We start from the raw sequence: 25,233 nt of genomic DNA, 5'->3' as shown, positions 1-25,233 counted from the left end.
GATGAGTCAATATCTTTGAAGATAACGATGAGTCAATATCTTTGAAGATAACGATGAGTCTATATCTTTGAAGATAACGATGAGTCAATATCTTTGAAGATAACGATGAGTCAATATCTTTGAAGATAACGATGAGTCAATATCTTTGAAGATAACGATGAGTCAATATCTTTGAAGATAACAGTGGTCCCTGCAGCGAACCTCTGATCATCCGAGTCCTCCATGTCTCGAGGATTGTGGCACAGGCTGACACACCGTGCCGCGCACGAGTAGGGCAACATCTTTCAAGTCCTAGCCGACAGCAGTAGTCTGTGGTGCTCGTTGTGCTCTAGCCGACAGCAGTAGTCTGTGGTGCTCGTTGTGCTCTAGCCGACAGCAGTAGTCTGTGATGCTCGTTGTGCTCTAGCCGACAGCAGTAGTCTGTGGTGCTCGTTGTGCTCTAGCCGACAGCAGTAGTCTGTGGTGCTCGTTGTGCTCTAGCCGACAGCAGTAGTCTGTGATGCTCGTTGTGCTCTAGCCGACAGCAGTAGTCTGTGGTGCTCGTTGTGCTCTAGTGAATGCAGCAGTGATTGCTCTGGTGCTATTCCTCAAGGTTCGAGCCTCTAGGTGTGACACTACTGAATATAATATTTGCAGTGGGATCGTGAGTTTGGGTAACGACTGTGACGCAGACGGACCATCCGTATGTACCTCCAGTGAAGGGAAGGACGGCCTTCAAAGTTCGCGCGTCACCGAGTCCTGCTTTTCTGCTCGAAGTAGCTCCTCTTTTTTTCGAAGGTACTTTATTTCCTGCATTGTTTTCTTGATGAACTTCTGGTTACCCCCTTGTCACGAAGTTGCAATACCTGCTTCTTCAATTCTTTGTGTTCTGCCCCAACGTTCCTGATCCCTCGTTCTTCTATCACTCTCCTCTTCTCTACCTTCTCCCGTTCTCTCTTCATTCGTCTACCTCCTCTGTATACGGTCATGGAGATCTTCACCTATCGGCAGGGTCTGGTTCGCATGTCGTATTCCACCGCCACGAATCACCATTGCGCCACGTGAGAAATGAATCTGCCAGCAACATGTACAAGGGCCACACAACCGCTTGCAATCAGAACTTAGATGCAGACCTGAACCATGCTTTGCTATGATCAACAAGAACAATACCGATGCACAAGAAACAAATCATAGGCTCCCATTAGGCCTTTTGCCACGCACCTGCGAACACGACTTGATATAGCATGCTTGCCGGCGAGAAGAGATGAACCAGGCAGGGCGTTCCACATCGCGTTCACGTGGCGCGAGCATGCTCGTCTGACCTCCATGCCGGGTACCTTGGCCTCTCCATCTGACTGACAACTTGACGTCAACAGGCTCATCCTGCCAGAATAGACTTCGTTCAAGCATGCACGTCGCGCCATGAGCGTACCCTGACTCTTTATTATTGGGTCGTGTCGCTCGTTGAACATCACTGAAACAGCAATTTTTTGATGATGACTGATGCATCCCTGTTGTGTGCTCAATGAGGACAATAACTCTGATATTCTGAATGACATCATTTACTTGAACACATGGTTACATACAGCACCTTTTCACAGTAACATACTTTGGTATGTTACGAAATAAGCAGAGGTAAAGCGGAAATTCCAACGGGCAAACGCTGCTGCTTTCTGAGAATCAGTGCATCAAGCTATGCAGATTCCAGTGAATTGCTCTTTGGAAAATGTGTATTGGAGCCGCTAATCCTGAATGGAAGCCTGAACATCGCGGGCATCCGCTTGAAGTGAGGAGGTTTGTTCATGCAATAAAAGGCGAGTCTGCATAATTTACCGTTTGATGTTGTTGATGTTCTACATGACAGCATCAGGCATACTACATGAGAGAATCATGCAATAAACCTGATGCTGGAACCTCACACGGGTGCAGCAGGCCCTTTGCATACGCATTCGATCTTCTGTCCGGATTAGATTGCATGCTTTTAAAACTGAATGCATCGGTGGAACAATTGGTGTGGCACAAATTGACTCACAGCCGGAGACTAATCATTAGAACGGTCTTTGGAACGGTCTTTGGAAGGGGTGGTGCTTGGTCCATGGACAACGTCATACAGGGAGGGGTAGGGTGGAACCTGAGGGAGGGGTAGGGTGGAAGGCGCAACTTGAACATGGCTGGATGCACCAGCGGTTTTGTCTCGCCATGCAGGGCAGCAGTGGGCGGATCAATGAGCCTCGAGCGGTTGAGACTGAAAGCCGTAGACGGCATGAGGCCGGCTACTCTCTCCCCAATCTCCCTCTCCATGCATGAGACCGACAGGCTGAGAACTGCAGCTGCCTGGCGACCTTCTGCCGTTGAGGTAATGCGGATTGTCCTGCTGGGGTTCTGAAATTTGACATGCATTATCAAATTTGGGTTCGCCCTCTATTGCCTCATGTTTTCACCTGATTATTGTTTTGTGGTTCTCTAAACCAGTTTGTGTCGGCAGTTTACTGCTGAAAGTTGAAACTGTGTCATGTAGACTGCCCTATCTTGTTACTTACATGGTCTTGAATCGAACGATCTTGATGCAGGCGTTGATGAAATTATCTTTGTGATGGTTTGTGGTGTGCTCTTCTTAAAGGACTGAGGGAAAGATCAGGTGCGGGCGCATGAAAGAAGGGTTGCTGCTGGTCTGCTGGGGATTCTACTTGTGGTTCCTCTTCTGCTCTCACCTTCGCATGTGAACGCAGTCTCTGGAGGGGTTGCGGACTTTGTAGACGTGCAAGGACAGGACCTGAGCGGAAAGGATTTCTCTAAGAAAGACTTCAGTGGATGCGCTGCCAAAGAGGCGAAGTTTGTCGGAACGAAGCTGCGAGGAACTCGGTTCTTCAAGGCCGATTTAACGGGAGCAGATTTCACAGGAGCTGACTTGTCCACTGCCTCTCTAGAAGACGCGAAGCTAGACGGCGTTGTGCTCAAAAATGCGGTTGAGATGTCGCGATTCGCCTTGTTGCGCTCACATCCTGCCAGATCTTGAGCAACTCGTACACGAACCTGGGACTTGACAAGGTCAAAGACATCTCCGGGGCCGACTTTACCGACGCTCTTGTCCGCCCGGACATCTTGGTGACGACACGTTGTGCCTTTCTTGCCTTCCTCACTCGCTCTGTCAGGCGAAGCTCTGCAAGAGGAGCGACGCCACCGGAACAAACCCCGTCACCAAAGCAGACACGCGAGAGAGCCTGGGTTGCCCATAGAAGCAGGCTGAAGGTATTGGAAGGAGTAGGCGACCAAGATATGTTGTTTCTCCATTCACACCAGTTCGGCGTATCAGGGTTAACAAATTCGAAGAGCCCAGTTGGCGTAATCGAACAAATTGGGACCAGGAGCCTCTAAATCCCCTGACGCGCGAGCTGTGCGATCCCTCTCCTCGCCTGGTCTCTTGCCACTGCTCGACTTCCACATACCAAGAAAACCTCCTCGTCCATTCTCAACTTGTGCTGTGACGGCGGATGAGGCATCGACCAGCCTCGTCCTGTTGTTTCGCAAGAGGTTGAGAGGGCTGCGAGATGTCAACCCGAGGGTCCATGCACACATACTCGCACCTCGTCAACGAGTCCTGAGACTTGCAGATTGACCTGACGGCAGACATGGGAAAGGAAACGAAGGCGACGCTCTGGGAAGATGCAGGTAGTTTGATCGACTGTTGAAGCAGCTCCAGTCACGCACATGCCGCAAGCAAATCCTCGAATGCTCACACTCGCATCTTCCCCTCCGTTTGCTCCACCCGCCTCCAGATGAAGAGGCACAAAGCTTGCGCTTCCTATTAGGCTGAACTTTCCCGCTGGAACATTGAAACATCAAAACGCACAGGTCATGACTCATTCCTGCTGGTACCTGCTTCAGCTTCAAGGCTCGACAGGGCGATGGAAAGGTCATTGCGAACGAGCGCGTACGGACTAGCAACAGTCAGATAATCGATCTCCTCCTCTCCTTTCATGTGCTCCAGCCCAAGGCACAAGAGCATTCGTAGCAACGCCGTTTCTTCCCCGACGCTCAGAGTCCTGGTTGCCGATTTTACCCACGAGCTTGAATCCTGTTGAATCACGTTTACACCTGGATTAACGGAGACACATCAGGCTAAGTCAGTGAGCTCAAAAGCCCAAGGTACCTTCAAGGCCAAGAGGGAGAGGAAGCGACGTAACGAGCGAAACGCCTGCGACGCCTTTGACGCTCTTCCACCTCTGCGTCTCCCGATCATCGCAAACTTCTTTCATCTCAACTTCACCTTGACTAAGCGGAGAATGCTCTCCGTCTCTTCTCCATGTTCGCTTGACCACACAGGCAAGACAACATGGGATTTGAGCAAGCGATATCTTTTCAAGAGCTGCCCCTTCTCCAGCATAGGGAGAAGGCAGATTGGCGCACGAGAGTAAGTGAGGAAGAGGCCGCTTCTCGTGAAGTCTTTCCCGTTCATGGACACCTGCAGGTGCTTCAGGTGAAGCGCATCAAGAGCTGGAGCTCATTTCCTCCACTGCTGCCTGCCCGCAGGAAACTTCTCCCAAGCAGCTGTCTCCAGTGCCTTCTGAAGAGCGACCGGAGGACTCAACGGTGTTGACTCGCCAACGAGATGGTACAACACATGTCATCTCCGAAGATGATACAACATTCGCTACGATCCTCAAGTTCCCGACCCTGCAGACGGACCTGCAAGGCTCCGTGGAGCTGACAAACCCGGAGCCTCGTAGGGTGAGCGTCTCTCCTCCTCTGAGGAGGCTGCTGTGGGGTCGTATGCTCTCAAGCTCCACGCTTATGTACCTGTAGTAGTGACGGCTGGACGCAGAGAGGCGAGGGTGTGCGAGGAACATGGGGGTCTGCTCCTCCGACAGCGCAATCTTCTGTCCGAGGAAGACTTTGTTTGGATCCCCAATGTTGACATTGAGCCGCAGGATGTCATCGATCGTCATACCGTACGTCGCTGCTACAGAACGAAGGGACTCTGCTTGCTGCAAGTAGTGCACGTGCGGAGGCGCCTGACAGGAGACAACCTTATTCCCTCCTGCCACATCAACTCTAGCAGGCCTCTTGATGCGCCCAAACACGCAGTAAATCGCCTCCTCCTCGTCCTCCGCCTCTTCGGGAAACTTCCACGTTACGATACCACCACCATAGTCCGGACCCTCCACGGTGACAGCAGTGGAGGAGACGGCAAGCAGAAGATCCTGCTGCGAGGAACGAGCGAGGCAGCTGTCAGAGTCCTCGACCATAGAAGGATCCATCGCCGCTCCTTGCCACCACTTTCGCAGCACAGAGAACAGAGCTGATGCTGCTTCGTGCGAACTGGAAGGAAGAGGGGACTGAAAGGGATCGATTAAACGAGCAAGTCGCTGCTGTTTCAACTTCTCCGATGCTTCTGCGTCAGGTAAGTGGAGTAAGCCAGGACTAAGGCAGGACAAGCAGCAAACCTTGCGCTCTCTTGACGAGGCTCCTCTCGTCGACGATGGTTCGTCCAATCGCCTGCGATGAAGAGGTCAAGGGCTGACAGGTCTTGCGAGGAGATCAACCTGAATGGCCTCCTGCTCCCTCCTCATCTCGTCTTGACCCCATCGGATAACGACCAGAAGCTGCAGGACTGTAATGGCGAAGAAGATCCGCAGCATCCACGATCGCCCGCATTGTCCATGCAGAGCCAGGATGACGCTCGCTCCTGTCACCCCTTGCCTGCGAGCTTGGCGGTTCATGTGGAAGGAGCATGACGCATAGCTCTCATGGTGATGGCTGTCCCGTCATGCTCTTCTCGTCCTCTTCCCCCCTCCTTCACTCACCCATCCCTCCCCGAGTCCCTCGCCATCCCAACTGCTCCCCGCATCCCCGCTCATTCCGAACTTCCGACGCATCGCGGGACGCATCGACTCGCCCTGCGCATCCGATCGGGACCCGCTCCCGGACCCAGCTGTGGACCAGACTGTGGACTCTCTGGTGGACTCAGCCGTGTGTATTACGGGCCGGGGCCGGGGCACAGCGCCGGCCTGGGGCCCGGGCAGAGCTCAGTGAGCTTACTCAACGAGTTGCGTCACTCGGATAGCCCAATCTACTTGAAAGACAACTTGATCTACTTGATAGGAGCGTCTTTGAGCGAAGGGACGGAGCAAGCGCCCTGCGAGGTAACGAGCCGCTTGTCCTATGACCACGTCACCAAGGCAACGCGGGATAGGCGGCGACAGGAAAGAAAGAGCGTGAGGAGCTTGAGGGGGGGAGAAGATGATGGGGATGAGGAGAAAGAGCCGTAGCACCTTGTAAGTCGCTCGGCATTCCGAGTCGGTCTTGAGCTCCTCCACGACTCGATCCCAAACTTTGGCCTGTGGCAGGAAGTCAAGCAGCTTGTCAAGTGCGAGCAAGGCACCTGAGACTTTGACTTGAGCAGCGGGTCTGGCATCGGGTCCTCTCCGCCCTCCTCCTTGACTCGATCCCCTGCTCTCCTCTCAGCCTCTCCCTCCCTCCCTCATCTTCACCCACCCACTGCTGACTCCTCAGGTGGAGACAAGAGCTCGACGTTGTCAGTGCCCGCAGCAAGTACCATGCCTTGCGACTCCACACCCCTCATCTGATCGCTCAGTCAGAGGGGAGTAGAAGGATGACGTCAATGAAGAGATAGGAAGAGGAGAGAAGAGAAGAACGAGGAGAGGAGGAGGAGGAGGAGGAGGAGGAGGACACCTTAGCTGGCTTGAGATTGCAGAGGACAACAACCTTCCTACCCACCAGCTGCTCCGGACTGTAAAACTTCGCCAGCCCACTGACAATCTGCAGAGATGACAGTCAGGTAGAGGTGGAGAAGAGAGGAAGAGAAGTGAAAGTCAGGTAGAGGTGGAGGAGCGAAGAAGGGAAGCGACAAAAACAAGTGAGTGAGTGAGAGGGATTCGATGACCACAGCAGTCGACATCAAACAGAATTGTATCATGAAAGGAAGCGAGTAGTCTTGAAATAACAAGAGGGGAAGGAGAATGGAACGAGACAAATTGCAGCAACTGAAGAAACAAAAAGTGGGAGAGAAAAGGGGGAAGGGGGCAAGAATGAGGGACTTGGGGCAGGATGAGGATGAGGACGAGGACGAGGACGAGGACGAGGGAGGCAGGAATGGGTTGAGGAGGATGGACCTGACGAGGAGTCTCCTCCCCAACATCGATCTGCTCGACGAGAAGGGAATCGGCGTCAGGATGTTTCTCGGCTGTCAGAATCTAAAAGATGATGAGCCGGTCGCTTCTGTTCAGGAAGTCAAACCTTTCCAACGCGAAGATCGAGGCGGAGAAAGTCAGCAAGATCCTGTTGTTGTTGCTGCTGCTGTTGCTGCTGTTGTTGCTTCTGTTGTTGCTTCTTCTGTTCATACACAATCAAGAATGAAGTAAATCTGACAGACAAACGGAAGGGCTGGAGCAGCAGCAACAGCAGCAGCAGCAGCAGCAGCAGCAGGTACCTTCTCTTCCTTGTTGTCAGTGGGAGCAGCCTGAGCTGATTCTTCAATCTCGATTTTGCTGAAGACTAGGAGGAACGTTCATGTTCGCGACGTCTGACCTCTCCTTCACCTGGACGAGGATCGGGAAGCTTCTGTCCTGCAGGGAGGTCCTGCCACTGCAATACAGGTAAGTAGGCACCAGCACCAGCACCAGCACCAGCACCAGCACCAGCACTACCAGCACTACCAGCACTACCAGCACCAGCACCAGCACCAGCCCCACCACCACCAGCGTATCTGCGTTTCGCTAACCTCAGTATCTTTCCAGCTGATAGCCTTCCATGCCTCTTGGGAGAACCCGAGCTGAAGATAGATCTACCAGAAGAGGTTGGAATGAAGACAAACGACAGCAAAGAAGGAGAAGACTAGAGGAATGATCAAGAGCAGGAGCAAGTGCCGCAAGAGGAGCAGCAGGAGCAGCAGGAGCAGCAGTTGCTGCGGAGGAGCTGCGGGAGGAGCACGAGCAGGTGAAGGAGGCGGAGGTAGTGGAGGAGGATCAGCAGCAGCAGCTGAAAGTTGAAACCTTGAGGGAGAGGTCTGGGATCATGGGCTTGAGCATGACAGCAGCAATCCTGACAGACTCCAAGATTGACATAAGGACGAGAAAGCCTTCCTCCTTCTGCTGCTCGGCTCAGAACATGCCAAAGAAAGAGAGGAAGAGGAAGAGAGACGGGGAGAAGACGAAAGAGAGTTTTGGGATGAAAAGGAGGGAGAGGGGGACGGAGAGGCGAAGAAGAGGAGAGCAGGAGAGGAGAAGGGAAAAAGGGGGAAGGAGAGGAGGAGAGGAGGGGAGGAGGGGAGGAGGAGAAGGGAAAAAAGGGGGGTGAAGACGAGGAGAGGAGAAGAGGAGGAGAGGAGGAGAGGAGGAGAGGAGAAGGGAAAAAAGGGGGGTGGAGAGAAGGAGAGGAGGCGAGGAGGGAGTTGTCGACCTTTCCCTCTTTGAAGAGCGTCCATGGCGCGCTGTCGTCCATGTATTTGTTGCCGATCCTTGCTAGCTCGAGCGCGGCCTCACCTGCCGCATGACAAGGACCAAATGAGCCTTGAGAAGAGGACGAGGACGAGGACGAGGACGAGGACGAGGACGAGGACGAGGACGAGGACGAGGACGAGGACGAGGAGCCGATACTGTCATTGGAAGTGATGTGAAAGTGTTGACTTGCCGGCAGATCGGAAGTCTAGACTCTCGTAGGAGGATGAGCACCTGATAGTGCAAATGAAATCCAGCAGAAGAATCAACACAAAACCTCTCCTCCTCCTCCTCCTCCTCCTCCTCCTCCTCCTCCTCCTCCTCCTCCTCCTCCTCCTCCTTAAGTATCATCATCACTACAGTTCAAATTGATTTCTCCTCCACGATGCTCTACCCCGTCACAGCCGCTTTTCTCTTTCGCGCTCTTCCTCCTACTTCCGCCTCTCTCCTACCTCTCCGTCAGTGTCATGGCGTTGCTCCTCAGAATGTGATCTTGCGGCGTCTTGAGCTCAGGGAACGAGTCGCCGGCATGCTGGAGCAAGAAAGCAGAGGCTAAGAGAGGAGACGAGCAGGAGGAGGAGGAGCAGGAGGTCATGAGACACAAGGGAGCGAAGAGACCAGAAGAGAAAGCAAAGGAGCAGCAGGCAGCAGGCAGCAGGCAGCAGGCAGCAGGAAACCTTGCGGAGAGGGCTGAGGCATCGGTTCAACAGGTTTCCAAGGTCATTTGCAAGGTCGTTGTTGAGAAGGGAAGCAAATCGTTCCTGCGCCCGTACGTTACAAAGACGAGGAGGTCGTTGAAGTGCAGAGGACGAGGACGAGGACGAGGACGAGGACGAAGAGAGTAGTAAGTGTTTGACCTCGTTAAAATCTCCGTCAGAGCCGAAGTCAAGCCCCTTACTGAAGTAATACCGAACTGCATCGCTACCATGCTGCGTCCGGGGTCATCTCCTCCTCTTCCTCCTCCTCCCTCTCGCTCCTTTCGCTCCCCCTCTTGCTTCTTCTCCTTTTTCCCACCCCTCCACATTCCCGTCACTCCTCCTCTCCCCTGACCTTTTCCACCAGTTCCGTCGGCTCCAGCACATTGCCAAGCGATTTTCCCATCTTTAGCCCATCCTGTAATGTTGTCATCTCCCCATCTCCTCCTTTGCTCATCTTTCTCGCTCCTGCCCTGTCCTTCGGCCACCTTCCTGCTCTTCTCAGTGTGCCTTGCTCACTACTTCTTCGATGTCCTCTTTCTCCTCCTCTTCCCTCCTGTCAATCTCCCCGTCTTCTTGATCTCTCTTCCTCTTCACTCCAGTGCCTTGCCGCCTCTCTCACCTTGGTAAGGAAGCCATGGCTGTGGATGTAGCGAGGCAGCGGCACTCCTGCCGACATGAGCATGGCTGCGAGATAGTCAGAGAGAGAGGAAGAGCGGGGGGGAGAAGTCACCTGGCCAGTAAACCGCGTGAAACCTGAGAATGTCTTTGCCGATGATGTGAACGTCGCACGGCCAACCTCGCTTCATGGCGTTTGCTGTGAACAAAGCTTGAGAAAGAGGAGGAAGCAGGAGAAGGAGCAGGAGCAGGAGCAGGTGCAGGTGCAGGTGCAAGGGCAGCACAAGCAGGAGTAGGAGCAGGAGCAGGAGCAGGAGCAGGAGCAGGAGCAGGAGCAGGAGCAGGAGCAGAAGCACGAGGGGCAGGGGGAGGAAGGAGAGTCACCGAGAGTGGGCTCGTCTCCCTGCTGGAGGAGAGCAGAGATATATCCGAGAAGAGCGTCAAACCAGACGTAGATGACCTGAGGAAGCGATAATCAGACACGCGAAGAGAACGAGGCTAGAAAAGCCAGGGAAGAGCAAGAGCGGGCATGCACGGCGGGAAGGAGCAAGAGGGCAAGGTAGCAGAACAGTCCAAACGAGAAGAGCTAGAAAGAAGAGGAGATGGAGGAAGGGGGAGAGCACGGGACAGTAGGAGAAGTAAGAGTAGGAGAGAGGAGCTGCAGAGAGGAGCTGCAGAGAGGAGCAACGGTAAGGGGGAAGTGGGAGGGCGCATGCCTGGTCCTTGTCGTTGGGGACGGGGATACCCCAAGTAATGGAGCTCCGAGAAATGGAGAAGTCAGGGATGCCTGCTGGAAAGTTGAGAAGAGAGTAAAGAACAAGGAAGGATATGAGGTAAAGAAGAGAAACGATCTCAGACGATGAGGAAGAGAGAGGGGAAGGATGACGAAAAGAAGGAGAAACAGAAGGAGGAGAACGAAAAGGTGGAGGAGGAGGAGGAGGAGGAGGAGGAGGAGGAGAAGGAGGAGGAGGAGAAGGAGGAGGAGGAGGAGGAGGAGGAGGAGGAGGACAAAGAAGATAATGCCGATGCAAGGAAGAGGCCACCTTCTTTGATCCAGTTTTTCACTTCGTTGAAACGATACTCAGGCTGCAGAAAATCAAGTGAATTCTTCTTCAGAAATAGATTCAATTCTTCTTTCAAAACATTTCTTCTTGCATTGTGCATCTTCTCTTGTTTCTCGACTACCGTCAAATTATCTCCTCAATCACTCCCATCATCAACTTGACCAACATACTCTTCTTTACCAGCATCATCATTATCATAATAATAATAATGTTGATAATCCTCATCATCATCATTATCGACATCATCTGCATCATCTGCATCAAATCCTCATCATCATCATCATCATCATCATCATCATCATCATCATCATCATCATCATCATCATCATCATCATCATCATCATCATCATCATCATCATCATCATCATCATCATCATCATCATCATCATCATCATCATCATCATCATCATCATCACACCACCATTTATCTCCATCGTTCTGACCTGAACAAAGTCCGGACGATCGCGAAACAATTCCTCAAGCTTCTCCTGCATTGAAGTCAAAGGCGGAAAAGAAAAACACAATTGATGATAGAAAAGTGAAATGTTGCCAAGAATCATACTTCTTGTAGTCATCATGTTTGCATTCATTCGGTTCCTATCGCCACAACAGCCACAAACTACCAACCACAAAACCAAGCAAGAAAAACACTTATCATCATCATCACCACCACCACCAACACCACCACTTGCACCATCTCCATCTCCATCATCCAATTTCAATCTTCTATCTTCTACCTGATATTTCGACAGCCGGAAGAAATAATTCTCTTCTCTCCTGAGCTCCGCAGGTTTCCGATGAATCTTGCAACAATGTTCCACCTGTAAGGTACTTACCATCTACACATTCTCACTCCACGCTCTTCCCCTCTCCTCCTCCTCCTCCTCCTCCTCCTCCTCCCCTCCTTTGCTCCTTTCCCTCCTTTCCCCCTCCTCCTCTCACATCATCAATCGTTTCCATCTCGTCTTCTCCTAGATAGGCTTCGCATCCCACACAGTAGCGGCCGGTGTAGTCCTGATCATTTTTTGAGGGAAAGGAGCAGGAGAGGAAAAGCCGCAGCAGCGCCAGCGCCAGCGCCAGCGCCAGCACCAGCGCCAGCACCAGCACCAGCACCAGCACTAGCACCAGCACTAGCACCAGCAGCGGGAAGACGAACGAAGTAGGAGTAGGAGGAGCAGCAGGAGCAGGAAGGTTTTTATCACCTTCTTGTAGATATCTCCATTGTCCCACACCCGCTGGAAGAATTCACGAACAATGGCCTGATAAGAACAAACCATGAGATTGCAACAGCAGCTCAGCACACGGCTGATTGCAGGGATGTCTTTCATGAAGTCCATCATAATCGTTGTCGTCATTTCATCACCATCACCATCACCATCACCATCACCGTCACCATCACCATCACCATCACCATCACCATCACCATCATCATCATCATCATCACCATCACCATCACCATCACCATCATCATCACCATCACCATCACCATCACCATCAGCTTCAGTGTTACCTCATGTTTTTCGTCAGTCGTTCGAATGAAGCTGTCGTACTTGATCCCAAGCTGTCAAATAGATAGATAGGAGGTGGAGGTGGAGGTGGAAGTCGGAACAAATGACGAGAAGAAAAGGGCAGGAACAGATACTACAGTCAGCTTCCTTCTGCATTGAAAGCACAAGACCTTGTCCCAAAGCTGCTTGAACTCTCCTACCATCGCGTCGCAGAATTGTTTGGGCTCCATTCCCTTCCCTGTCTTGGCCTCACAAACATTATCTTCTCCTCCTCTCATCTTACCTGCTGCTGTTGTTGCAATCTTCTCGCCATGTTCATCACTTCCCGTCACAAACACGGCTGGTCTTCCCTGCCAACATTTCATCCACCCCTGCTCCTCTCTTGCTTCTCTCCCTGTCGCACTCTATTCCTCGCTGGTGCCTCTTCTTCTCCTCTGACTTCTTCACGTCTTCAATATCTTCATCCTCTCCTTCCTTCTCCCTCTTTTCCAGCTTTCTTTGTCTTATCTCTCTCCTCCTCTTCCTCCTCTTCCCCCTATTCCTCCTCTTCCTCTTCCTCCTCCTCTTCCTCCTCCTCACCGTCATCCTGTAGTAGTCAGCAAGAATATCTGCGGCAATGGTGGGATATGCACTCCCCATGTGAGGAGGGCCGTTGACGTAGTACCTGCAGCAGCATCAGGCTGATTGAGCATGCAGCGATGATCACAGCGGAGTGGTGCAGACGAAGGGTTTGTCGGCAGAAGGAGAACTTCCGGCCTGTCTGTGCTCAGCACGCAGGGAGATGTGGGAGTGAGGAGGAAGAACCTGCATCGCGGGAGCCCGGCTGACTGGAGGCCTTCGGGCGGAGCTGAATCGCCGTGCAGTAACAGCCTTGTGGCCATGGTGGCTGGCAAGGCGAAGGAACTTGGGAGCAAACCCTGCGAAGCATGAGATGAAGAGATGTGAATGAAGTTGCTGACCTTGAACTTGCCATGCTGAACAGAAGAATGGCGCCATCAGGCAAAGCGCAACTGATAATCAAGTTATGGATTGCTCCGGCTCAATAAAAAGCCTTCTGCTCCCTCCTCTCTCTCCTCTCCTCTCCTCTCCTCTCCTCTCTCCTCTCCTCTCTCCTCTCTTCTCCTCTCTCCTCTCTCCTCTCCTCTCCCTTCACAGATCTGTTCACCCTTTCCCTTCTCCTCTCTGCATGACATACCGCCAGAGCGCATTGATTGTCGGCCTCCTAAAGCAATTAGCTCAGGGTGTTAGTTTTTTGGCGCTGGGCGAGTGCCCGCCCGGTATCAGTGGTGTACGGTCACTGAGTGACCCCGGCGTGGCGGCAGGGCCGGAGCCCCCCGGGCCGGGTCCGGTGTCGGACCGCCGGTACCGCGCACGGTCACCGGGGACCGGGCTCGTAGAGCCTCAAGCCCAGCCTGGCCCAGTGGCACCGAGATGCGGGGGCCAGCGGGGTGCGGCGCCGGGCACTGCCGTTTCAATGCGGTGATCGGAAACTTCGTTTCAACCGGGCCGGCCCCGCGACAGTGATTTTAAAGTTTAGGCAGTCACACCCCGGGCCCCGCCCGGGGTTACTTGTACCAGGATTAGCGGCCTTAATCCGTAGCCGGGGCCGGCCCAGCTTGCCGCAGTGCACTGGCACTGCTGAGCCCTCGGGTTTTAGAGGCGCTCCGGGCTGCGGCGGTGCGGCGCACTGCATGCGCGGCACTGCTCAGTACTACCTTGTCCTCGTACTCAGCCGGCATTTTAACTACTACCTTGTCCTCGTACTGATTTTTAACTTAACTTTGAGTAAAGCACTACGGGGGCGTACCAAACACCAACACACGGTTAGTAACAACTCACACACGGTACAACCGTGAGGTGGTAACTGCATTCAATAAAACTGACAGAATCAACAAACAACGCATGACTGATTATGGCCAGAAGCTTGAGCCTCTCGCCGCCGAGATATCTCCATTTCCTTATGTCGTGCTTTAAAGTCATCTAGCTGTGAGCTCGCTTGGGAAAGCGTATCGGAGATGCTGGACACCAGCTGCTCTCGTTTCTTCTCGTTCCCTTGCAAGATCGTTGACCTCTCAATCGTCGTCAGGAGCTGATTCAAGTTGGTCGCATCTGGAAGCATCAACTTCTCCCTATCCATGTTGTCAAAAAACGCTTTCTTGTACGCTGCCTTGGCGCGTTTGATCTCTTTGCGGAACCTCTCATACTCCTCGTACGCCTTCTGCTCTCTCTGCTGGACAGCTGCTGAGTCTCTCTTCTCCTTGCCCATCTGTTGCCACTGGTCAACGGCGCCAGTGAGTCTGGATGACAAGTGCTTCAGCTGCTTCCCGCTCGAGCTCTCGAGGCTGGCGATGTCACGACGAAGCGCGCCGACTTGCTGAGTGAAGGGAAACACGGGCGGGGGGTGAGCTCGGTAAGAGCTGTTCTTGATCTCGTCGGTCAGGCTGTTGACTTTCTCTGTCAGGATCTGCACGTCATACTCGAGCTTGGCCTTGCCGATCTTGTCGGCAGACGATCGAATCTTGTCGTTGACCTGCTGGATGAGACCGTCGTACCTGCTGTCCTGCATCTGCTCCATCTTGGTCTTGATCTGCTGCAGCTTAGAGCCGTTGGGACTGCCGAACCGCTCCGAGGCGATCAGTCTCTCTACCGCCATATCGTAATCCAGCAGCGCCTCGTGCAGCTCCAGCATGAGCTGATTGGCCTGCTGGTTGGCTTTACGTTCTTGGCTGAGCTGGGCGACTTCTTTAGCGCTCTGGAGCCTGGAGGAGAGATCACTTTGAAGCTTGTCGACTTGGTTGGTAAGTATGCTCAGCGAGGCCTCGTCGAGGGTTTTTTGCGAGGACTGTATCTCCTTTCTGACTTTGTCCAGGGGTGACATGTCAAGCGGCGAGAAGTCTTGTCTGTTGATCTTTCTGTCGAGCGTTGACCTTAGATTTCTCTCTGCTGTGCTCAGAATTGAGCTGATTTCATTCATTTTGGTCTTCCACTTTGGATCGACAGACGAGATTCTTTCCCTTTGTTTCAACGCTTCTCGTTTTGCCGTCGCAAGCCTCTCAAGCAAGTCTTTCTTATCGTGTTCAACAAGCTCACACCGCTCGACATCGTTCTGCAGGCCCTGCAGCATGTCTCTGTACATAGCGTCCACGTCGGGGTTGGCCTGCTCCATCACCTTGTAGTGAAAGGATCGGACACACCTGTCAGTTCTCTGACTCATGGCATTGAAGAACATCTGCATCGCTTTCTGCCGGGTGGTTCGAATCTTGGCGAGGAGATCTGAGCGTTGTGACTCAGAGATGTCAGGGTCGTCTTTGATGCTCATCTTGAGCTTCCCCAAGTGATTGAAGTCAGGAAGCTGGACAGAGTCCAAGTCGTGCCCGATCATCTCCCACACATCCGAATCAATCTTGGCGATAGCGTTATCCAGCTCCCTCGTAAGCTTTTTTTCTTTGTTGTTTGTATTCTGTTGTTTTACAGTCTTTTTTCTTCTATACGTTGTCGCTCGAATCGCGTTCAGAACTCTGTCAGCTCCAGGCACCTTGTACTTCCTGAGCACCTTTAGGAAGTTCATTTCTTCTTCACATGCAGCTGCGAAATCTCCTGGCTCAGCCTGATCCATGGAAACCTGAGCCATTTTCACATTAGCTGTCTCCTTCAAGTCATTGTAAATTTCTTGAAGATCCGACTGGATGGATTGAGTGAGAGGCAAGCCCAGGTGCAAGGCTTCGTACACCCGACAGCGAGTCGTTTGGAAGAGATCCATCAGGTCGTCTGCGTTGGTGAGCCCTGTGTCCTCTTTGAAGGCATGCATCGCGCTTGTGGCCACCAGGTTCTTGGCGAGAGTCTCGCAAGCCATCTTGTCGTCGCTGTTGGAGCTGAGCAGGGAGAGGAACATCTCGCGCAGGTTCTCGATGGTGACCTGGTCCCCGCCCTCATCAAGCTTGGGTGTCTTGAGCACGAGGGGGATGACAGCTTCCAGGCCGGAGAGGTCCTCGTCCTTGACGGAGAAGATGGACCGCAGGCTCTGCAGCAGCTCTCTCAGCACATCCCCGCGTCCCTCAGCAGAAGCGATGCTGGCGTAGGGGAAGGCGGCGACGATGGTGACCGACTTAGCGACGGTGATGATCCCGCTGATGTTGATGGCGTTGGCGATCTCGAATGTCTTGCCACGCGTATCCTTGAAGCCGGGGCAGTCACAGATCGCCACCTTCCGTTTGGCGTCTCTGTACACGCCTGGCACGTCAGTCTGCGACTTTCCGCGGTCATGTCCGATGACGAAGATCTCGTTGCCATGGTCATCAGTGATGGGATCGCCCTCTGATACGAGGTGGACAGCGCCTCTTTCTTTCTTTGCATGCAAGGAAGACATTCCTTTGATCATGGCAGTGAGGATGGTACTCTTGCCTATTCCGGTCTTGCCGATGACCATGATGCAATGCATTCCAGCAGCTTTTTTGATCTGCTCTGATGAAGCATGAACCAGCTCATTGAGGGTTTGGATGTCAATGTCGATCTTTGTTTCTTGCTCTTCAGCATCTTCTAGACTGTTTCTTGCTTTCTTGGGTGTATTTGCTTCCTGGCTTTGTTTCTTTTGTTCTCGTCCTCTTTTCGTTCTTCCTTCGTCTCCCATATCTGCGCTTTTGTGAACTACCCTACCCCTCGTTACCGATGACTGATGAATTACACTACCCCCATCGGCATTGCATCCTACATTGGATGACCCCACCAACTTACCTCTATCACCCCCACTTTGCTCAATCATATACCACCCCTCCCTGCAATGCACACTCACCTTGGACTCAGCCCCAGTACCCTTGCGGCCACGAGAAGGTCGTAAACTTGAGCTAGGAACTATCATATAGATCGAGTGGGGGTAGGCAACCATGAAGAAGGGTGGGTACTCAGAGTAGGATGCTGGGGTGGAGGGCGACTTTTTGGCGCGAGGTCGATGTCAGTAGGGTGGGGTGATGCAGGTTGGTGGGAACTTTGGAATGCACACAAGCATGGTCTGAGGGAAGGTAGCAGGGGAGGAGGAGGAGAAGTGAAGAGGGGAGGAGGAGGAAAGAAGCAAGATACCAAGAGAGCGACGCGGTAGGAGGTTAAAGAAAGCGTGAAGGAAATGCTGATGGCAGTAACAAGAGAGAATTTTGTACTTACTTCACCATGAGCAACACATGCAGGATGAAAGCCATGCAAGATGTTGTCGTAGAAGTGGTGCAAGGTGCGAGGCAGAGATAAGAGATTTCATATCGTTTTAGTCTCAAGTAGAAAATTGCGAGTTTTCTACCTGTTGTTGAATAGTTAGCATTGCCTTTGCTTGATCGTTCAATGCAGAAAAAAATTTATGGACCGCGAGCATGTTTGTCGCATTTCTTCGGATCTTCTAAGACGCTTTGCTATTTGCAACACCCAGCAATCTCCCGAAGGAGTGGGTGCATTTGTAGCAGACAAGGTCATCTTGGATGATTTATATGAGAGAGTCGCAAGCGGGTCGACGAGGTTGTCATGCATTGTTGATAGACCTTATGCAAGAGAGGGCCTTGTTCCTGAAACTCCTCGGGGAGCTTGGGTTGATGCTCTTGCGCGTCTTTATTTCTTCCATACTGAAGATGATGAGCTGCAAGATGTGTGTCTTGAAATCTTCACATCTGATGAATGGTCAAATCGCTCATCCTCGAAGCCCATTTTCAACCGCGCAAGGGATTTTGACATTGCAGTGGTCCAAAGTATTGAGAGGAAAAACGAAATGTCAAGAAGAACAGAAACGAAAAAAAGTTACGTTGTGTTTGACAGGGATGGAATCTTCTCCGAGAAGAACAATCAGCAGCAGCATCGTGGTGAATGCCCTCTGTCTCTGATGAAACTATTATGCCTTGCAACACGAAGCGAGAAGGCAAGAAAACTTTTCGCTCGAAAGAATTGGTACTAGACGTATGAAGATTGTAACTGAGATTTGAAGTTCTCATGATGAAAATAATAATTAGGCAGTGCTCCATTCTATTTCTTGAATTATGAATACTCTTGCTTGCCATGAGTTTGCTCAGCTGAAATTTTGTTTTTCAGTGCAAGCAAGATCGGACACTCTTCCAGGAATGATCAAGAAGTCGTTCCAATCAAAGATGTCCTTCCCTATTCCTATGAAGTCATTTTTCTCGAGGCACCAAGGGTTGTTGGGCTTAGCATCGGTGCTGACAACTATGCAACCGAAGATTACAGACTTTCATGCTTTGTGCAAGAAGCAACTCAGTTTGACAGATCTCTTTCTCAAAGCTCCAGAGCACATTCCTCGATCCTGAAGGACCCAGGGAGCAAGACAGATTTGATCACGTTCATACGAGAGAGTTTGCGATGTTACGACCAAGCTCTACCCGAGCTGATTGTAGTCTTTTTAGCTGGGAGGAGTGTGACTCATGATAATGAGATGTTCTTTGCTCCATGCACTTTCAAGTTTGACAGCAAGACAAAGGTTGAATTTCAAGACTATTCTCTAAGCCTAAACACACTATTCTCGTTGCTGAGAGAATTTGAAGACAGAAACATGCTTGAAGAAAATGATATGACTTTCGTTGTCATCACGGACACATATTCTCAGTCAAGTTGTCCTCAATTTCTTGCTCGAAGACCTAGCAGCGAGTCTGTTCCGACTTCGTGGTGTTGGTGTATTTCTTGCAGGAATACTTATCATGGCTGCCAGGTGGAAGGTTCAGAGTTCTTCAATGCCATCATGGATTACCAATATGGAATCTTTGGAAATAACAGGAAGATGCGAGAAACCATGTTGTCATGTGTTACAAGAACCAATGGAGAACAGAATTCTGCAGTGATTTTGAACCCACATCAAATCCCACGAGACCTTTGCCTTATCAAAACAAAGGAGTCAAGAGATCAGATTCAGAACGTCAGCAAGGCTATCGCTGATCTGGTTGAAAGCCTCTCAATCCCTTCATCTTCAGTCTCAGAGCATCTTTTAGATAGCACGACGGTTTTGGTAGCTTATTCCAGTGAACCAGGGGTTGTTGGAGTCATTCCCGATGAAGTATTGAAGAATCTATGTGAAACAGATACCTCGATATTCGACGATGATTCTCATTCTTGCTTTTTTCTTTCATCATTCCTGATTTTCTTCTTATGGTCAAGAGACACAAAGTCTGATCCTGAATGGTTGCTCTCTCAGTACAGATCAAAAGCATCTAAATTTCGCAAATCCGATTTCGAGAAATTGAATAATGATTTGCTTTGGTATAAGATTGTTTCTCCATCATTTGAGTCATGGAGGATCTCCAAGGGGATAAAAATTTCGAATGAAAAACTTTCCATAGGAATTCTAGACTACACCGTTATGACCGAGCTCAAGCGACATTCACTTGGAACATTGCAGATGTGGAGAGAGCAGATCATGCCCGATTGTTACTGCGTGAACACAAGTTTAGAGCAAGCGTTGCATCGTATGGAAGAATTCTTGAAAACTTTCTTTCAGTCTGATGAAGGTCGGAGTATTTTGCTCGATGGCCATTCTTTAAGATTGGACAAGGCATTCAGCAACATGGTGATCTTGAAGATGAGCGAACTAAACAGCGCTTTCTTTGGTAATTTCGTGATAAGAAGTGCAAGAAAGCACAAAGAAGGCGCTCTGACAGGATCTCATGTCTCTCAGCTCATGACTTGGATGAGCAGCAGCGGTTGGCTCATCAGCGATGGTGACAACCAGGAGGAATGGACCGCGATCAGAGAGACTTGGGTTGACACACTGAGCACTTCCTTTCAACGGCTGTCACAGCTTCATTTCACGGCAGAATGGACCAGACCGGCAATGCAGCTGCGAACAGGTGAAACATGATGTAAGTTTGCGATGATCAAGAACTAAGGAGCTTGTGGCAGTTGCTAAGTCAACAACCGAGGACAGAAATAGAAAACGTGAGCGAGAAGATGGAAATCTTGTCGAAGAAAACACGTGTGATGTATGAACATCTGAGATTTTGATTTGATCTTGATCTTAACTGTGAATCACAGACGTCCATGCTTGAGTCATTTTGTTCGAGCATCCATGAGAACAAAACAGAAATAACTTGCTCATTAGTGCCTCATCACCATCAAAACTTGATTCTAGAGCAACCTCAATTCCTCGAATCCCGACCATCAAAACAGAAGAAAGCTGGACGTCACAATCATAAATGCATCAACGAAACATCGCAAGAGCACTCTATCAATCAGATGGAAGATCATCAATTATGTGATACACAACGAGGATCCCCACGCTCTGAAATCGATGACACGGAATCAGAGGATACAACAAAGTTGGACTTAGATGAGTTTCACAAACAAATGCAGACAACTTCCAAACAGATCAAGAAAGCTGCTGGAATGCATTGCATCATGGTCATCGGTGAAACTGGCATAGGCAAGAGTACCATCCTCACTGCCATGATCAAAGGAATGTCTTCCTTGCATGCAAAGAAAGAAAGAGGCGCTGTCCACCTCGTATCAGAGGGCGATCCCATCACTGATGACCATGGCAACGAGATCTTCGTCATCGGACATGACCGCGGAAAGTCGCAGACTGACGTGCCAGGCGTGTACAGAGACGCCAAACGGAAGGTGGCGATCTGTGACTGCCCCGGCTTCAAGGATACGCGTGGCAAGACATTCGAGATCGCCAACGCCATCAACATCAGCGGGATCATCACCGTCGCTAAGTCGGTCACCATCGTCGCCGCCTTCCCCTACGCCAGCATCGCTTCTGCTGAGGGACGCGGGGATGTGCTGAGAGAGCTGCTGCAGAGCCTGCGGTCCATCTTCTCCGTCAAGGACGAGGACCTCTCCGGCCTGGAAGCTGTCATCCCCCTCGTGCTCAAGACACCCAAGCTTGATGAGGGCGGGGACCAGGTCACCATCGAGAACCTGCGCGAGATGTTCCTCTCCCTGCTCAGCTCCAACAGCGACGACAAGATGGCTTGCGAGACTCTCGCCAAGAACCTGGTGGCCACAAGCGCGATGCATGCCTTCAAAGAGGACACAGGGCTCACCAACGCAGACGACCTGATGGATCTCTTCCAAACGACTCGCTGTCGGGTGTACGAAGCCTTGCACCTGGGCTTGCCTCTCACTCAATCCATCCAGTCGGATCTGAAGTCAATTCTTCGTAGAGTCAAACGAAATGCAGCCAGAAAGATTGAAACTAGATTTGAACAAACAACTGCAACGCGCGAAGATTTTGCAGCTGCATGTGAAGAGGAAATGAACCTCCTAAAGGTGCTCAGGAAGTGCAAAGTGCCTGGAGCTGACAGAGTCATTGCTGAAGTGAAATCCCTTCAACGCAACTTTACCCAGTGCCTCCTGGAACGAAACAGTGAGCATTACGTTGCGAAGCTTGTGAGGGAGGTGGATACCGCGATCGCCAAGATCGATTCGGATGTGTGGGAGATGATCGGGCACGACTTGGACTCTGTCCAGCTTCCTGACTTCAATCACTTGGGGATGCTCAAGATGAGCATCAAAGTCGACCCTGACATCTCTGAGTCACAACGCTCAGATCTCCTCGCCAAGATTCGAACCACCCGGCAGAAAGCGATGCAGATGTTCTTCAATGCCATGAGTCAGAGAACTGACAGGTGTGTCCGATCCTTTCACTACAAGGTGATGGAGCAGGCCAACCCCGACGTGGACGCTATGTACAGAGACATGCTGCAGGGCCTGCAGAACGATGTCGAGCGGTGTGAGCTTGTTGAACACGATAAGAAACACTTGCTTGAGAGGCTTGCGACGGCAAAGCGAGAAGCGTTGAAACAAAGGGAAAGAATCTCGTCTGTCGATCCAAAGTGGAAGACCAAAATGCTTCAGGTGAACAAACATTTCAGCACAGCAGAGAGAAATCTAAGGTCAACGCTCGACAGAAAGATCAACAGGCAAGACTTCTCGCCGCTTGACATGTCACCCCTGGACAAAGTCAGAAAGGAGATACAGTCCTCGCAAAAAACCCTCGACGAGGCCTCGCTGAGCATACTTACCAACCAAGTCGACAAGCTTCAAAGTGATCTCTCCTCCAGGCTCCAGAGCGCTAAAGAAGTCGCCCAGCTCAGCCAAGAACGTAAAGCCAACCAGCAGGCCAATCAGCTCATGCTGGAGCTGCACGAGGCGCTGCTGGATTACGATATGGCGGTAGAGAGACTGATCGCCTCGGAGCGGTTCGGCAGTCCCAACGGCTCTAAGCTGCAGCAGATCAAGACCAAGATGGAGCAGATGCAGGACAGCAGGTACGACGGTCTCATCCAGCAGGTCAACGACAAGATCCGCTCGTCTGCCGACAAGATCGGCAAGGCCAAGCTCGAGTATGACGTGCAGATCCTGGCAGAGAAAGTCAACAGCCTGACCGACGAGATCAAGAACAGCTCTTACCGAGCTCACCCCCCGCCCGTGTTTCCCTTCACTCAGCAAGTCGGCGCGCTTCGTCGTGACATCGCCAGCCTCGAGAGCTCGAGCGGGAAGCAGCTGAAGCACTTGTCATCCAGACTCACTGGCGCCGTTGACCAGTGGCAACAGATGGGCAAGGAGAAGAGAGACTCAGCAGCTGTCCAGCAGAGAGAGCAGAAGGCGTACGAGGAGTATGAGAGGTTCCGCGAAGAGATCAAACGCGCCAAGGCAGCGTACAAGAAAGCACTTGACGACAACATCAAAAATCAGAAGTTTATACTCCCAGATGCGACCAACTTGAATCAGCTCCTGACGACGATTGAGAGGTCAACGATCTTGCAAGGGAACGAGAAGAAACGAGAGCAGCTGGTGTCCAGCATCTCCAGAGCCTTTGATAGTGCGGAACAACTGTTAGAGGAGAAGAAGTTTTAGTGCACAGGCTTGTGAAGCTTACTAGGGCTCCGAAGCTGTCTGGCTATGAAGTGTCGACTCTCAGATATCAACCTTTGTGGATAAACGTTTCTGACCCTCAACATCATCATTTCAACAGCCTGAGACTTGTATGATCTTAAAGTGGCAGCTGACCATTCCAACTACGACTTGGCCGCCCGGAAAATAAATACCGTCAGTACTAACTGAGAAAGGCCCACTGACTGAGCCTCGGAAAGGGCGGGCCCGGCGGTTTGAGTCTTTACCCAAAGTTAAGTCAAAAATCAGTACGAGGACAATCCGATGATCAGGAGAGCAGAAAGGCCAACCACCAGACTGAGTTCGGAGAGGAGCACCGGGCCCCGCACACCTGTCCGATCCTGCCGCCCGGCCTCTCAGTACGCTGACTGAGTCAACCTGCGACAGTGCCGGGCACTCTGATAACTGGGTGCCAGTGCGGGCAGTGAGACTCTCAATACACCTCAGTAGAGCAAAGTTGCTGCCCCCGCTAGCATTTATCTGAGGCGGACTTCATTTACTTCCTCTGACTACGTTCTTTTTTAGCTGTTGGTACAAAATGGGGAGCTAGTGGTAGTACTCATGTGAGAAGGGGCACTAGCAGAGAGGAAGCGACGATAGTACGAGAAGAATCCTGTTCTCCTTCGTTGTCGCAGGTGGAAGGGTCGGGAGATGCGAACTAGAGAGCAAGACAAGTCAAGCTCAAGTTTGTTGCTTTGTAGACCAGACGGTTGCAGGGCAAAACGTGAAGGGAGCCGAAGATGGAATGAAGGAGTGAGGGCAGCAGGAAGAAGAGACGAACAGGAGAGATTATGATGTCGAGACCAGACGAAGTTAGAGCGCGATGCAAGAACCATGGTGAAAGAGTCGACAGAGGAGCAACCAAGAAAGCGTTTGTCAATGTGATCGTATATCGGGGCACTGCTCTGATAAGGACATGGTTTCTTGTCAGAGGGAAACATAGGATGTTATGTTGAACTGCATCGTTCTTTGACACTGACTCTGATCAAGTCACCATGATGAAACAATCAAGCTTCAGCTCTCGAGCCAGCAATCGGCCAACTGAGAGAAGCGGAAACAACCTGTTTTCGTGAGTTTGCTATTGTTCTCCTGTCCCCATCCTCACCCCTATCATCAGAGGCATGCTGATGCGGCGATCGGACGGTTTTTTCTTTTCCTCCAGCAAGAGGGTCTGGTGCGTCCTCCATGCAGACGGCACTCTTGAGTTCTACAAGGACAGCAGCGAAGGTTGAGTGAGACGGAGGAAGGATTGACACCTGAGATGATGCGTTTACAGCTCCTGCGGAGATCGTAGAGGTCACAAGGTGACTACACGTCAAGACTGTGAACTTACTCCTGCTCCTGCTCCTGCTCCTGCTCCTGCTCCTGCTAATGCTCCTTCTTGTGCTTCTACTGCTCCTTCTCCTGCTCTTCCTGCTCTTGTTCTCCGCAGAAAAATTCTCGACCTACTTTCCGTGCAGCACCAGTATCTCCCTCAGCATCTCCCTCGCTTCTTCCCGCTCCTGCTCTTGCTGCTCTCTGTGATCGGGACGTTTCCCTGCAGCTTCGCAGACCACAGCATGAACCCTCTGATCAAGCTGTCGGATGTTGAGATCTGCGTGAGAAGTTGAGAAGAGGTGTCAAGACAGGCTGAGACATTTTGCAGATCACTTACGTCAAACACAAGTCTCCTCTTGAGGAACTCCATGGCGGAATGAAGGTTGAGAAGAGGGATGATGGTGGAGATGATAGTGGAGATGATGGAGATGATGAAGATGATGGTGGAGGTGGTCATGGTGATGATAATGATGATGATGACGATGATGATGATGATGACGACGATGTTAGTGTAGTTGTGGTCGTTGTGGTCGTTGTTGTTGTTGTTGATTGATTGATTGATTGATTGATTGATTGAGACTTGTAATGGAATATTTCAGTGTGTGAGGGACGCAATGGGTAAAAAGCATTACGTGCCGGACAAAAAACAAACACGATGAACATCCGGTGAGCCTGCTGCTGCTGCTGCTGCTGCTGCTGCTGCTGCTGCTGCTGCTGCTGCTGC

The 25,233-nt window shown here is 51.4% G+C and overlaps 5 protein-coding genes across 5 annotated transcripts; 3 read left to right on the top strand and 2 right to left on the bottom strand.

The window, feature by feature from the left end:
* Positions 1-2,123: 2,123 nt before the first annotated feature.
* Positions 2,124-3,209, top strand: GUITHDRAFT_97823 (hypothetical protein; the record flags this gene model as incomplete). Its single annotated transcript, XM_005822396.1, has 4 exons — positions 2,124-2,335; positions 2,618-2,944; positions 2,989-3,084; positions 3,132-3,209. Coding segments are annotated over exons 1-4 (690 nt in total), but the record flags the coding sequence as incomplete, so codon positions are not given.
* Positions 3,210-6,108: 2,899 nt separating this feature from the next.
* Positions 6,109-12,983, bottom strand: GUITHDRAFT_97816 (methionyl-tRNA synthetase; the record flags this gene model as incomplete). Its single annotated transcript, XM_005822395.1, has 30 exons — positions 12,900-12,983; positions 12,604-12,670; positions 12,491-12,558; positions 12,323-12,373; positions 12,015-12,071; positions 11,755-11,826; positions 11,550-11,633; positions 11,256-11,300; positions 10,792-10,834; positions 10,486-10,538; positions 10,133-10,208; positions 9,864-9,947; positions 9,753-9,817; positions 9,486-9,548; positions 9,293-9,364; positions 9,113-9,196; positions 8,888-8,967; positions 8,629-8,669; positions 8,398-8,480; positions 7,992-8,087; positions 7,721-7,783; positions 7,539-7,584; positions 7,430-7,494; positions 7,237-7,332; positions 7,113-7,193; positions 6,673-6,759; positions 6,475-6,562; positions 6,362-6,429; positions 6,252-6,317; positions 6,109-6,139 (listed from the first exon to the last, which is right to left on the bottom strand). Coding segments are annotated over exons 1-30 (2,034 nt in total), but the record flags the coding sequence as incomplete, so codon positions are not given.
* Positions 12,984-14,208: 1,225 nt separating this feature from the next.
* On the bottom strand, positions 14,209-16,947 carry GUITHDRAFT_118387 (hypothetical protein; the record flags this gene model as incomplete). The annotated part of the gene is made up of 1 exon (XM_005822394.1): positions 14,209-16,947. The coding sequence occupies one exon, from the start codon at positions 16,945-16,947 to the stop codon at positions 14,209-14,211; it is 2,739 nt and encodes a 912-aa protein (XP_005822451.1).
* Positions 16,948-20,639: 3,692 nt separating this feature from the next.
* GUITHDRAFT_146485 (hypothetical protein) lies at positions 20,640-23,156 on the top strand (the record flags this gene model as incomplete). Its single annotated transcript, XM_005822393.1, has 1 exon — positions 20,640-23,156. The coding sequence occupies one exon, from the start codon at positions 20,640-20,642 to the stop codon at positions 23,154-23,156; it is 2,517 nt and encodes an 838-aa protein (XP_005822450.1).
* An 827-nt stretch (positions 23,157-23,983) lies between these two features.
* GUITHDRAFT_118385 (hypothetical protein) lies at positions 23,984-25,062 on the top strand (the record flags this gene model as incomplete). Its single annotated transcript, XM_005822392.1, has 6 exons — positions 23,984-24,029; positions 24,183-24,261; positions 24,310-24,419; positions 24,469-24,496; positions 24,625-24,790; positions 24,838-25,062. The coding sequence occupies 6 exons, from the start codon at positions 23,984-23,986 to the stop codon at positions 25,060-25,062; spliced, it is 654 nt and encodes a 217-aa protein (XP_005822449.1).
* Between the last annotated feature and the right edge of the window lie 171 nt (positions 25,063-25,233).

The sequence above is a fragment of the Guillardia theta genome (assembly GCF_000315625.1).
Source record: "Guillardia theta CCMP2712 unplaced genomic scaffold GUITHscaffold_126, whole genome shotgun sequence".
Classification (NCBI taxonomy): Eukaryota; class Cryptophyceae; order Pyrenomonadales; family Geminigeraceae; genus Guillardia; species Guillardia theta.
The sequence above is the reverse complement of the archived record's forward strand: the minus strand, read 5'-3'. Positions and strand labels throughout refer to the sequence as shown.